The sequence below is a fragment of the Cryptomeria japonica genome, chromosome 1 (genome assembly GCF_030272615.1).
Source record: "Cryptomeria japonica chromosome 1, Sugi_1.0, whole genome shotgun sequence".
NCBI classification, from domain to species: Eukaryota; Viridiplantae; Streptophyta; class Pinopsida; order Cupressales; family Cupressaceae; genus Cryptomeria; species Cryptomeria japonica.
Genome location: NC_081405.1, coordinates 49,151,110 through 49,165,443, shown reverse-complemented (window position 1 = coordinate 49,165,443; position 14,334 = coordinate 49,151,110). Strand labels below are relative to the sequence as shown.

Below are 14,334 nucleotides of genomic sequence, written 5' to 3'. Positions count from 1 at the left end.
TTGTAATGTTGGATCAATCCTTGAAAGGGTGATCAAAGTCTAGTGGCCAATAGGTGTGTCCAATGGTACCCATAAAGGATGGGATATGAAACCATTGTCATTGTGAATTGAAACACTTGTGAATTTTTAATTTGTGAATTCTTATGTTATGGATTTGTTGATTATTGTTATCCAGTGAATGACCTTTTGGCCATTTCCTTATATTAAGTTCATTTCTATATCTTCTTAAGCATATTTTTTTATTTTGCTTCTCCCCGGAAAAGTGAATGCAAAGAACCTATTGAAGATCTTATACTTAGTTCTCATAATCACAAGATGATTGTGCTTGATCAAGTATTAGAGTGTGACATGTCTACACACCAACAATACTATGTAGGTAGACTAAAATTAAATAAAAATTAACAAAACGGTGGAAGAACATTAAATTTCTAAAGAACTATTATCATACTTACAAACTTACAATAATGTCTTGAAAGTTGTCTTCTTTGTCTATCATGTCTCTCAACTATCTTCAATTTGATCTATTTGTTAGCTCTACTAGTTTATCTCAATTTATATATATCGGTGAGCATGCTAACATGAGTACAAGGATCATATGACAAACACAATCGCTTGCCAATTCTAGGGTTTCTACATATAATCAATCTATGCAGAGTGAATTGGTCCCTAAGGAACCCTTGAAAGGGCTTTCTATCAATAGGTAGACAAAAGTGACGAAGTTGGCCCGACTATTGAACCATGGCCTACATTCCATTGTCTAGATCTTTGCCCCATGATCACTATAATTAGTGGGAAGGTATTGACAAGCGTATATGGATGCTTTCATTAAAGGAGTTGCTTCATATCCTTTCTCAATTGTGTAAACTACTTTATGTAAAACTCCATTAGATTTATATCTAAGACTGAAATCTAAATTTAATTATTATTATAATGACATCAAGCAAACAATAAGATAAAGGAAAATTGAAACCAAGCAAAACCTTAGACTGCAGACCTTTAATGATTAGAAGTGAGAAAAATAATTGAAATATTACAAACAACCATTTAACCTATGATATATGATGAATCCACTACACATTGCTTAATAGAATTTATAAGGGACATCACAAAAACAAATCTTCCGACAACTTAATCATGAGTTAAAGTCATTCTCCAAGGGTTGGCTAAACATGATAACAAAAAAACATTGAATGTAGGCATGGTTGTAGCAGTTGCCCCACACTAGGAAACCATGGGGTAATGTGTTCGTCGTCTCAAATCAGGTACGCGCGGTTTCGGTTCTGACGTGCCAAAGCATCTCTGCATGAGATTCCTTGTTCCTCACATATGTCTCCACCCCAACACTCAACGTATATCGCTCCTTTCATGGCCTCCTCATCACCATTTTTTCCTTCTCATCCATCTGCAAATACGTGGCCTCCTTACCTTCACCATCACCCTCACCTTTTTACTATATAAACTACCCTCGCACCCCTCTCAGATCAGGTTGACACCACACCAGTCTAGGAATTGAGGTATGTAAAAATCATAGCTTTAGACAAGTGCAGTTAATGCATGTTTTTAAGATTCCTGACTGTGATGAGATTCTTTGAATGCAGCTGTTGATAATCATGGCGTTCGGTAAGTTGTCTTTGGTGTGTCTGGTTCTCGTGTTTCTGTGCTTTCAGAGTTTAATCCGGTGCAGTGAGATCGAAAACGGGGGAAGAGGTGAAGGAAGGAGAAATCCTTACATTTACAAGAGGGAAGAGCATGAGAGGAGATTGGGGACTGATCGAGGTGAAGTACGCGCAGTACCCATCTTCAGAGAGAGCCGTATTTTGGCAAATGATCTCAGGCATTATGAAGTGAATTGCTTCCACATTGAACCCAATTCTTTCATGCTTCCTCACGCCAGTAGTGCAGACCATCTTATGTTTATCAAGCAAGGTATGCAATCATGGTTCAGACCCAGATGATTTCAGTTTGCCATTTTGTTTTTGTTTCTGAGTAATAAGTTTTGGAATTCAATGATTTTTATCAAGCAAGGTATGCAATCATGATTCAGACACAGATGATTTCAGATGGTAAATGTTTGACTGTGTTATGCATATTGTGTTTTTGTTTCAAAGTTATAAGTTTTGGATTTCAATGTTTGTTTATCAAGTATAATTTCAGATTGGAAATGTTTTGAGTGCGTGATCCAAAAAACTTTTGTTAAAAAATTTTGTTTCAAAGTTTTAAGTTTTGGAATTCAACCTTTGTTTATCGAGCAAGGTATGCAATCATGATTCATACCCAGAAGATCGATTTCAGATTGGAAGTGTGTTTTGAGTGCGTGATCCACATTGTTTTTGTTTCATAGTTATAAGTTTTGGGAGTCACCTTGCTTTATCCAGCATGATTTCATACCCAGATGATTGATTTCAGATTGGAAGTGTGTTTTGAGTGTGTGATCCATATTGTTTTTGTTTCGAAGTTATAAGTTTTAGAAGTCAATCCATATTGTTTTTGTTTCATAGTTATAAGTTTTGGAAGTCGGCCTTGCTTTATCCAGCATGATTTCATACCCAGATGATTGATTTCAGATTGGGAGTGTGTTTTGAGTGTGTGATCCATATTGTTTTTGTTTCAAAGTTATAAGTTTTGGGATTCAACCTTGCTCGGATTAGAAATGTGTGATTGTGTGATCCATACTGTTTTTTTTCAAAGTTATAAGTTTTGGATTCAACCTTGCCTAATCCAGAAAGGTATGCAATCATGATTCAGACCCATATGATTTCAGATTGGAAATGTGTGATTATGTGATTTATATTGTTTTTCTTTCAAAGTTATGAGTTTTGGAATTCAACCTTGCATTATAAAGATTGGAAATGCAATCATGATTCAGACCCAGAGGATTTTAGATTGGAAATGTTTTGAGTGTGTGATCAGTATTGTTTACTTTTCAAAGTCATATAAGTTTTGGAATTCATGTTAATAGGAAAAGCAACAGTCGGATGGGTAAATGGGGGGGATTCCAGAGAGGTACATGGGGGGAAATCCAGAGAAGAGAATTTGGAAAAAGGGAGCGTCTTCTTCATTCCCGCGGGTGCAATCTTCTATGTGATCAATACAGAGCAGAGCCAAGGCCTGGTCGCCATTAATCTGCTCTACAATAAAAACCCCTACCCAGAGAGACATCATGAGGTTTGTCTGCATAACTTTTTCTGTATATCTGACTTATCACTGTGCCCTTTTGTATTTATGATATTCATTTGGGTTTCATGTTTGGATTTTGAGCAGTCCTTTTACATTGGAGGCGGGCGAAACCCACCCTCTGCCCTGTCTGCTTTCAGAACAGAGACTCTTGAAGCTGCCTTCAATGTAAGCACACTTCTTACTTGCCTACCCTCTGTAGTTTGGACTGAAGTATTTTGATGATTTGCTGTTTTTTGATTTGATTGTCTGAAAGTTCTTTGAATCAACGATTAGATATTATGATTAGATAAGTATTTTGATAAGTATTTTCAGTGAATTAGATATTATGATATTATAATGTAGCTGATTTAGATATTATTATTTAGCTGATTTAGTCTTTTTTGGAATCAGACTGAAAGAGGACACATTCAGACGCTATTGAGCAAGCAGGACGAAGGGGTATTTACAAGATTTAGCCAAGAACATGGTAGGAAGCTAATTTCGCTTATGAAAGAAGAACATGGGAGCCAGTTCCCATTCTGGAAGAGGAAATCTCAGGGTGAGGAGGAGGACTACAAGCCATTCAATCTGGAGAAGAAGAAGCCAAGATTTAGCAATGAGAATGGGCAGCTGATTTTTGGGGATGATGAAGATTTGGTGAAGGGTCCTTTACAGCGACTAGACATTGGAATTTCTCTTACAAGAATTCAACCTGTATGTATGTTTATGTTATTATGAATATTGTTAGCCACAATTTTGCCTCGCAGAAGTTGGTCCATTTAAAATTGTACTAGTTTTACTAGCTCTTTTTTAGTTTCCTTAGTGGATTCATCTAAAATGTTTAGTTTTACTAGCTTTTCCTTAGTGAGTTCTTCTAGCACTAAGCTTTCATTTTGAGTATTATGATTTTGTTTAGGTGGTTAGGTTCATATAGTACGATGCTTAGCTTCATATAGTACTAAGCTCTTCTTTTGAGCATTATGATTCTGTTTAGGTGCCGGGTTCATATAGTACTATTCCTGGTTCATATAGTATTAAGTTTTTTTACCTATTAAGCTTTAATTTTGTAAAGTTTCTTTAGTAGGGTTCATCTAAATTAGTTTCTATATTTTAGTAGGGTTCATCTAAATTAGTTTCTATATTGGAGTTCTAATTTTTTAACTTTTTAAAGTTTCTTTAATGGGGTTCATCTATTTTTTAATGGGGTTCATCTATTTTCCTAATTTTTTAACTTTTTAAAGTTTCTTTAATGGGGTTCATCTATTACATGGGGTTCATCTATTACTGGGATCTGGGATTTGAGATCTAGTGAAATCCACTTATCATAGTGTTCATAGATGAGGCACTTAAAACATTTTCAAGTCAAAATTCATTACATATGAGCTATCCAAGACAAACACCTAAAAGAGTCAGTCAGTTCAGGATGTATTGTTTAAACCAAAGTTTTCTTAAACGTTTAACTAATTTTCGATTCTAACATGATCTATCATTGCAGAATGCAATGAGTGCACCCTACTCCCAGAGTCAGGCCACTGAAATAGGGTGTGTTGTAAGAGGCCAAGGTAGAATTGAGATCATCTCACCGGAGGGAGCTCAACAACAGAGGAGGAGAGAAGGTGAGGGTGGGGAAGGAGGAGAAAGGGAAAGAGGGAGAGAAGAGGAAGAGGGTGGAAGTTCAAGAGGAAGAGAAGAGGGTGGAAGCCGAAGAGGAGGAGAGCAATTCAGGCTATCTTACCACCGAGAAGAGGCCGAATTGCAACGTGGGGACTGTTTTGTAAATCCAGCAGGGCACATGGCGGTTCAGATAGCTTCCCCCAACTCCAAGGAACCCTTTGAACTCATCATTTTCACCATCAACGATAACGAGCGCAACAGAATCATCTTCTACGCAGGTACTTTCCTCTTTTACTTCCTGCTCTAAAAACTTTTTTTTAATGTATAAATCATCCTCTGGACTTGTTAATGGGTGTGGGAACTTGTATTGTGGATCAGGGAAGAATTCGGAGTTAAGGGAGATGAGAGACGAGGTTCTGGCGGCCTCATTCAAGGGAAAAGAAGATGAAGTGAAAAGTGTGTTCGAATCCCAGAATGATCAGATCTTTTTGAAGGGTCCCTCGGGTAGAGGATCAAGGGACATGGGAGAGTGGAGCATTCTGTAAATGTGTCCTCTGGTTTAGTATGCGTTTTGTTCTAACTGTAAATAAGAGGATGAAATGGCTAGGTGGAATGGAGGAGAATATGTAATGGCCTTTTTGAAGAGACTATGTCTATATTATGATAATAATAATAATAATACTGCCTTTCATCATCTCAGACTCGTATTGAAAACGTTTTTCTTGTCCATGATTTCATGCCTACCAAAGCACTCATGTATTGATAGGCGATCATTATCAACCTAAATAACAAAATCATCCACACATTTGGGTTTGGATCTATAACTCAATATAGAAATGAGTAAAACTCAATATAGAAATGAGTAAAAGAAAATCATCCACTGCGATCTTGGATTATGACTTAAATAATCAAATTCATATTTGGGTTTGGATCTCTAACTCAATATAGAAATGAGTAAAAGAAAATCATCCACTGCGATCTTGGATTATGACTTAAATAATCAAATTCATATTTTTTTTACACCACGGAGTCAATAAACAGTTACTGGTTCTTTTCCTTCAGTGCTCTTTGAACCAGACACATTTAAAAATATATATAATCAATATAATTTTAATGGTCTTATCCATTTTTATCAAAAAAAAAAAAAAAAAAAAAACAGTCAATAATAAAATTGAAAATATTAGTTTGTGTGATCTGAATTGTGTATGATCCACAACCCATAATAAAAGTGAATGATATTAGTTTTCTACACTATTATTTACAATTCATAATAATAGTGTATGATATTAGTTTTCGACAATTCATAATAGTGTGTTATTGCTTCTGATTTCAATTGTGAATGATATTAGTTTTCTACACTATTATTTACAATTCATAATAATTGTGTATGATATTAGTTTTCGACAATTCATAATAGTGTGTTATTGCTTCTGATTTCAATTGTGAATGATATTAGTTTTCTACACTATTATTTACAATTCATAATAATAGTGTATGATATTAGTTTTCGACAATTCATAATAGTTTGTGTGATCTGAATTGTGTATGATCCACAACCCATAATAAAAGTGAATGATATTAGTTTTCTACACTATTATTTACAATTCATAATAATAGTGTATGATATTAGTTTTCGACAATTCATAATAGTGTGTTATTGCTTCTGATTTCAATTGTGAATGATATTAGTTTTCTACACTATTATTTACAATTCATAATAATAGTGTATGATATTAGTTTTCGACAATTCATAATAGTGTGTTATTGCTTCTGATTTCAATTGTGGATTGTTGATTTCAATTGTGGTGCACAATAGAAACGAGAAACAATAATAAACAGCAATAAAACTATTTTCAATCAAATAATTTAAATTTTAAATCTGCAAATTTGTATTTTAAATTATGTATTATGAAATTTAATTGTTTTTGGCTATTTAAACTATTTTCAATCAAATAATTTAAATTTCAAATCTGCAAATTTCAATCAAATAATTTAAATTTTAAATCTACAAATTTGTATTTTAAATTATGTATTATGAAATTTAATTGTTTTTAGCTATTTAAACTATTTTCAATCAAATAATTTTATTTTCAAATCTGCAAATTTCAATCAAATAATTTAAATTTTAAATCTGCAAATTTGTATTTTAAATTATATATTATGAAATTTAATTGTTTTTGGCTATTTAAACTATTTTCAATCAAATAATTTAAATTTCAAATCTGCAAATTTGTATTTTAAATTATGTATTATGAAATTTAATTGTTTTTGGCTATTTAAGTAAACCATACTATGATTATGATTTTTATAGGGGCATATTGTCAATGAAGTGTAGAATACAATCTTCAAACAAAATCAAAACGTTTGTAAATTTAAATTTAAAAAAAAAATCTTAAATGGCATTTGATAATGGCACTCCAATTCGAGAAGTTTAAGGATTTTTCTTTTAATTTTTTTTATTAAGTATGCTTATTAAAATATTGTTTTTCATTTTTTTTATATTCAATTTGATAGTTCATGTCACTCGTTAGAAAATTATTTTAATAAAATATTTTTTACGAAGGATTTTTTTAAAAGAGTGTTCAAAGGTTAGGTCATTAAGGTTTAGATCTTGTATTTTTTAAGTCTTGATGTTGCTCAAAACTTTATCATTATCATTTTTTAAGTCTTGATGTTGCTCAAAACTTTATCATTTTTTAAGTCTTGTTGAATGATGATGCAAGGGCATTGATTTAATCTATTTTGTTTTTGGTTTAGTTCTTGTCGTCACAAAAGCAGAAAGTTGGATAAGTTGTTATAGTTGCCTTCGATGGGAGGAAATGAAGTCTCAAGGATGGTTGGAAGATTAACAGTCAAAGTAGATGAAGTGGAACAGTTTGGGAGAAAACAAATTGAGAAATAAAAAGAGAAAATGGAGGAATGAAAGATGGTTGGGTTGGAGGAGGTCAGAGGAATATCTCTCAGATGACAAAAATGCTTTCTAATTTTCTCCTTTTGATCAACCAATAGATTCCAACTTTAAGTATAAATTCTCTATCTGAATCCGGTCATTTCCATTTGCATCCCTCTTCAAGTCTATTGTATTAGAACTAGTTGTACATTTTGTGACTCTATAGTGTCTATTTGATCCTTAATATCTTTAGATATGGGTTATTGATGACAAAATTGTATATTTCCACTACATCATCTACACTCTTCTCAAAAACTTTGATACCTTCATGTAGCCGGATGTGTGCCACTATACATCTATTTACCATTTTTTTTTAATCTTTTCTCCTCCACCTTCTTCTTTAAATCCTTCAAAATTGTGGCTTCCGATTTGGAAGCTCATGTTCCTTTAATCAATCAAGCAACAACTACAACTGCTCTACACTTGTCAAAGTTTCATCCACAACCACTTCCAAAAGTCTTTCATGAATAACATTTATTGCATTATCAATGAGCATTGTGCTATGCATATGAGACTTGATAAACTACTTGTGAGAAAAATGCTAAAGTATGTCACTCAAATGAAGCTTATACAACAGAGATAGTTGATTAAGGTCCACTTGATCTTGACATTGGCACATTGGTACCTATATAGCACGATGCATCAATTTATTTGCAATGTATTCTTCTTCTTTAAAGGAGAAGACATAGATTTCTTTAGCATTTTTCTCACAAGAAGTTTATCAAGTCTCATATGCATAGCACGAATACAAGAGGACGCAATCTATAAATTGCAAAGGACGAAATCTATCGGACCAGTACATGTTTAGCAAATTGGTTCGATAGAGGTTGAAATGAGCATCAAGAGGTTGGTAACTAGTATCAACCAAAAGGGTATCTTACTTCTTCTTTCTCATTCCATTTTCCTTTTTCTTTTTTCCTTCTACATTTCCTTTTCTTTTTATATCTTCTCTTCTTTCTTCTTTTGTACTTCCTTCTTCTTAGCAGGGGTCTTTGCCAAAGATATCTGTGTTCTCTTTATTCGGATGAGAGGGACATTATCCTCTTCATCCTCTTCTTCTTCTTCTTCTTCTTCTTCGTATGTCCTCTTGAGATGCTTATTTATCACAAACTTCTCCTTTTCTTCTTCTTCATCTGTGTTATTTCTAATCCATTCTTCAACAATTGTCTCCTAACTTGATTAATCCCATGTGGCCATTTACTTTAGTCTTTGACCCTTCTTCTCACTTGATGCAACTCTCACAGGGATTCCAGAGGAACAAATATTCACCAAAGGGGGAACAAAGACAAAGCTTGTTCTTCTCTAAGCTTGCCTAGAAATTCCTTCTACAAATTCTCCATTCTCTTAGTATGATCTTTCTTGACTCTCTTCTAGATTATCTTATTTAAAATCTCAGCAATAGTTCCAAACCTTTCTTCTTTTCGATCAACTGACAAACACAATGCTTCAATTTTTTTCTCATCTTCTGCATATATCTCATATGGCAACTTTGGAAACCAAGCAGTCCTTGGTTCAATTGCTTCAATATAGCAATAGTCCTTGCTGACCAAAAAGGTGATTTCATCTTTATACTCTAGGACCAATACACTAGGAATCCTCTCTCTTTCTTGCATCTTATCTTGAAATTTTTTAAATCACCCTAAATATAGGGTGTTGTATGCATCTATATCCTTAGCGAAACTCCTAATATCTTGTTTTATTTGTACAGTTATAGGGTAGAAATTGTCCCAAACTTTACTCATAATTCTTGGAAGCTCGTTCATGAACATAAATGCGAGACAGATTATTAATGATCCATACTAAAATAGATATTTGGTGGTCTTTGTCCTCTCTAAATTCTCCAATAGTTGTTGCCTTAGAATATTTTAGAGATTGAACTTCTCTCCTTCAACCACCATTTGGAAAGCAGTATATCACGGTGGCAGTGGTGGAACCCTCACAATTCTGATAGTATATCTTGTATGCTAAACCTTTGATCACATAGCGGACACCCAAATTGATGATGTCCTCAATTGTCAAAGCCCTCCTATTAGAATTTGCATTGGTTAATTGAGTAACTACATAATTATTTACCACTTTTAGAATAGGAAGAGTGTCAGTGGAACACAACAGGTTGTTAGAGCCCTAATTGCATTCTTTGTGATTTTATGTGGCTAATCTAGAAACATTGTATCTCCATGGATCCGGCTCAGGATGATTTGAATCCATGCATGCTCGTAGCTTAAATCAGGAAACTCCTTCCATATATTTAGTCCCATCTCTAGAATACACTTGTACTATTTCTTGAGATTCATTAAGTCTTCTTCCATCAGGTGCTTCCATACATTATTAAATTTCACATGACTGACCTCCATTAGGGGTGCATGAATATATGCCCTAACATCCTCCTCGTAGACCACATCTAACAACACCTTTGAAAATGCCCCTTCCTTGTCTTTCTCCATAGACACAAATGGATAAGGCTTGAATTTAAGTCATGGTTTCAAAGCAGGGTTAGTGAGAATCAATGTAGCCATTTGAACAACAAACAAAACCGATAACATGAGATTGGTAAATACCTTTGATCGCAACTGTCACTAGGGATTGCATAAGAAATATCCTTTCACACATTACAACTCAAAGTCACACGATCTCAAGTGATAAAAATGAATTCAAAAACACAATTTATCATTTATTTTCAAGCACTTAGGTTTTGCATTGAATGCTCTTAGACACCAAAAAGTTGCTACTTTGTATTGACAAAGATCACAAATAGATTTGCAAGTCATCATAAAGACTTGGAATGGTCCGAAAAAATATCCATAACATCTTTCTTGCTGAAAACAATCCAACATCCAAACCATAAGGGGGTTCTTAATATCTTCAATCAAATCTCCCCCTCAAATAATGCAATTTATCTAGTTTCGGGAGAAAACATTTGCACCACCAAGAGTTATAGACACATCATTTGCCTTGCCTTCTACATTCTCATCGGATTTCTTCCCCCATGTCTTCTATGTCTTCTCCTTCATATCATTGACATCAATCTTCATTTCCAAAGCAGAGGTCTTCTCATTTTATCCTTGGTAGAATCCAACAATATGTCCCAATTTTTTGCAATTATAACAAGTAGGACCTTGTTGCAGACCACTTCCATACCTTCTGACATTAGATCTACATTCAGTAGCCTTGTGCCCATATTTTTTGCATGCATAACAATATCCATTGAAAGATTGAACATTTCTACCATTATTTCCATTCACATATCCATTCCATATCATTCTACTTCTGCATTCATTTTCCTTATGTCAAAACTTATTGCAACATAGAATCGACCATTAAATGATTGAGATCTGTTGTGACTTCTACATTCACTAGCTCTATGTCCAAACTTGTTGCATAAAAAGCATTTATCATTGAAAGATGGATAATACCTAGATTGAGTAGGAGTAGGTTTCTTGAAATTCTTCTTATACTGGATCAGAGTGAAACCCTTTTTATCTTCACTAGTCTTCTTGGATTCATTTGTGACCTTTTCCTTTCACTTGTCATTTTTGTTGGGAGTTTTATAATTTTCTCCTTTGTCAAAACCAAGACCACCTTTGTCCATAGATGGTTTCTAGAGGCTTAATATCTCATTAAGCAGATCACTACAGCCTTTGAGCTTCAAGTTCCTATCAATTTATTTTTTTTCCTCTTTCAAATCCTTCCTCAACATGACCACGTCTTCTTTAAGCTTAGTTCATTCTCTAGATTTGATATGTAGCTTCATTTCAAGACTATCAATAGTCTTCTTTACTTCTTCAACTTGCCTTTTTAGATGAACAACATGAACATTATTTTTCTTTTTTTAACTTTTCTTGATAGTCTCCTAGATTTGTACGACCTAGTCTCAATTACCCTTAAAGATATACTACTGCATGAATATCCCAACCTTTTAGTTCCATGGCATCCAAATTGTTTTCAAATTCAAACATTGTATTCAAATCTCATATTTACCTTAGTTTTAGACTATCTCTTTAGGAACCTTGCACTGATACCAATTGTTGAACACTTCTGGATGTTGAGAGGGGGTGAAACTGCATATATTGAAACTTGAACCATTCATTAATCATTCATTCTAGTTATCACGTGTAGAAGTAAACAACTAAAAACATAGGATCAATCACACAAGAATGCAGGATTTTTTACATGGAAAACCTGATGTGGGAAAAACCATGGTGAGAACTATCTCACTATATGAAAATTAGTTACAAAGTTTTAGGCTCTTGTCTAAGGAAGCTCACTGCTCTTGATTTGGACTTGCAAGCTAAGGTTCACAACCTTATGGCAAGATATAATGCACTTGCAAAATATTGAAGATCACTTCTTCGGGGAAAGATACACTAGATTTGATTGCAATGAATTATTATTATTGAATTAAAGAGACATGCATCCTCTAAAATGTTGATTATAGTTCATTGTTCTAAACATTTGAAACTAACTTCATTAATTCTTAACTACAAATGCACACATTTTCTTTCACACACCATACCATACACAATTTCTTATTCATCTCATATTATCCTCCAAAAGTTCTCATCTCTTATATATCATCCACAACAAAAAGATACATCAATTAGGTCAGCCTAATTAGATGTAATGTGTAAAGTATAAAAATTCAGCCCCAAATACTTTCTCCAAATCAATGCGAAAGGATGTGTGAAGCACCACATAATTTCAACACACCTTCTCATTAATCTTGAATCATCATCTTCAACTCTACATGCTACTGCAAGGACCAAAGGAACACAAGTCGTCTTTGGAAGATTGAACTAGTAACACAATCTAACCAAACATACTCAAAATATGTTGGGGACCTCCACAACACCTACAGATGCACAAAATAGTATCACTTGACACCAACAACACCAAATCATCTGAAGGTGGAGGAATGTAAAGCATTCTTGTAAATAGGTACACTATTTATGGATGATCAGCACTCAGAGCATCACCAATTCTACTAAAAAATAAATAGGAACATGAAACTTGAGATCTAACTTCCTTTTTCATCCACCAACATCATATTACATCAATAAGAAACGATGAATCAATGTGACATGACGCAGACTATGTTGGCAGCAAGGCAGCAACAAAGCACGAAAACTGAGAGGGGGGGGTGAATCAGTTTTCACCAAACTCAAACAAATTAACCACAACTTCAGATCTAATTAAGAACAATAATAGCAAAGATAAACACCACATCAACAACACACATAACACATGAATTTTTGAAGTGGAAAACCTAGTTAAGGGAAAAACCACGGTGGCAACCTGTCCACAATATGATAATACTCTATAATAGTATGTGTAAATATTATAATGGGGAATGCACATGCATTCAGACACAATTCCTAGAGCTCATTGCTCAAAAACAAGAAGTGCTACAATGTTGGGGAAGGCTCACTGCCTTACAAAGATCGGACGACAATCCGAATTACATGAACTGAAAGAATAGCATCTCCAAATGCCTTATTATAGTTCTGGTTAAGCACACTATCTGCACAACAACACTTCTCTACTCTTATCCACCACTGAAAGATAAATTCACTTGATTGCACATACAATACTCTCACAGATCATAGATCCAACCATAGACACTCAACTTACATGATTACAACACTTATTTATACGCATCATCGACCTTAACCTTAAGGTCAGCTCAACACATAAGATCTAATTACAAAATTACATCACACGATACATAAATCCATAACTGGACCAATACAATATCGGCAAGGATATAGCATGGACCTAAATAAAATTCTTGAACACGCAACACCACCAAATAATTTGTCAATATCATTCACAACACGCTACACCACTGAATATGTCGCATACCATGAAGAATACCACCAGACCAATACAATCTTCAATAATGAGGACCATCAAAACACATAGAATGTTATTAGAGAACATCAACAAGCAACATTAATTCCACTGCAATAACTGCAACAACTCAGATAACGAGAATCATCAATATTGCATCACCAACTGACAAACTGAAAGATAGGATTGTGAAGTTCCAAATCATGAACCGCCTAATCTGAGGACACACATGAACATCCCATACACTCTCCAAAATCTGCAACTCAAGATACAATCATTCCAAAGCAATATGGATCAAATACCACAACTTTGCAACACTGAACCAGCAAAAACACTAGATCACATAACTCGACAAAATCACCACATAGCATCATGAAACTCATATTGAATCAACTAGAGATAAGTATCTCAAAACCTATTAATCTACATCAGCATATCTGCAATAGATCACCAAAATAGCTCTTTGCAATAAACCAATTCTCTGCAACACAGGAATATGTTGACATCAATTACAACAACACATTCCAACAACTCTAATATCCAACAATCTCCCCCTTTGGCATTGATGGCAACATATGAATGTAAAAAACAATCTGTTTATGGTGAAAGTGGATAACAACAATATTGAAAGACTAAATGAATTCAACCACAAAACCCTAGCATAACAACAACAAAGATCCACCATAACATATGAAGATTACCTAAGACAATGCAAATCAACAAAATCACAAAGATTATACCATCACATGTCCACTAGGGTTTGGATC

General features: G+C 34.1%; 1 protein-coding gene across 2 annotated transcripts; it reads left to right on the top strand.

The window, feature by feature from the left end:
* Positions 1–1,434: 1,434 nt before the first annotated feature.
* Positions 1,435–5,594, top strand: LOC131060252 (vicilin Pin k 2.0101). 2 transcript variants are annotated; one of them, XM_057993425.2, is made up of 7 exons: positions 1,435–1,514; positions 1,599–1,926; positions 2,960–3,165; positions 3,262–3,342; positions 3,568–3,870; positions 4,652–5,048; positions 5,149–5,594. In XM_057993425.2, the coding sequence occupies exons 2-7, from the start codon at positions 1,611–1,613 to the stop codon at positions 5,313–5,315; spliced, it is 1,470 nt and encodes a 489-aa protein (XP_057849408.2). In that variant the 5' UTR covers positions 1,435–1,514; positions 1,599–1,610; the 3' UTR covers positions 5,316–5,594. The 2 variants fall into 2 exon arrangements, with proteins under 2 accessions (XP_057849408.2, XP_059077032.1); XM_059221049.1 differs by lacking the exon at positions 1,435–1,514 and having other exon boundaries at positions 1,558–1,926.
* Positions 5,595–14,334: the final 8,740 nt, after the last annotated feature.

Bases quoted from the DNA above. Each gene is read 5' to 3' on its own strand.
- LOC131060252 (XM_059221049.1), top strand. From the start codon at position 1,593: ATGCAGCTGTTGATAATCATGGCGTTCGGTAAGTTGTCTTTGGTGTGT. The intron at 1,927-2,959 runs GTATGCAATCAT...TCATGTTAATAG, and splicing joins TCTTATGTTTATCAAGCAAG to GAAAAGCAACAGTCGGATGG. The intron at 5,049-5,148 runs GTACTTTCCTCT...ATTGTGGATCAG, and splicing joins CAGAATCATCTTCTACGCAG to GGAAGAATTCGGAGTTAAGG.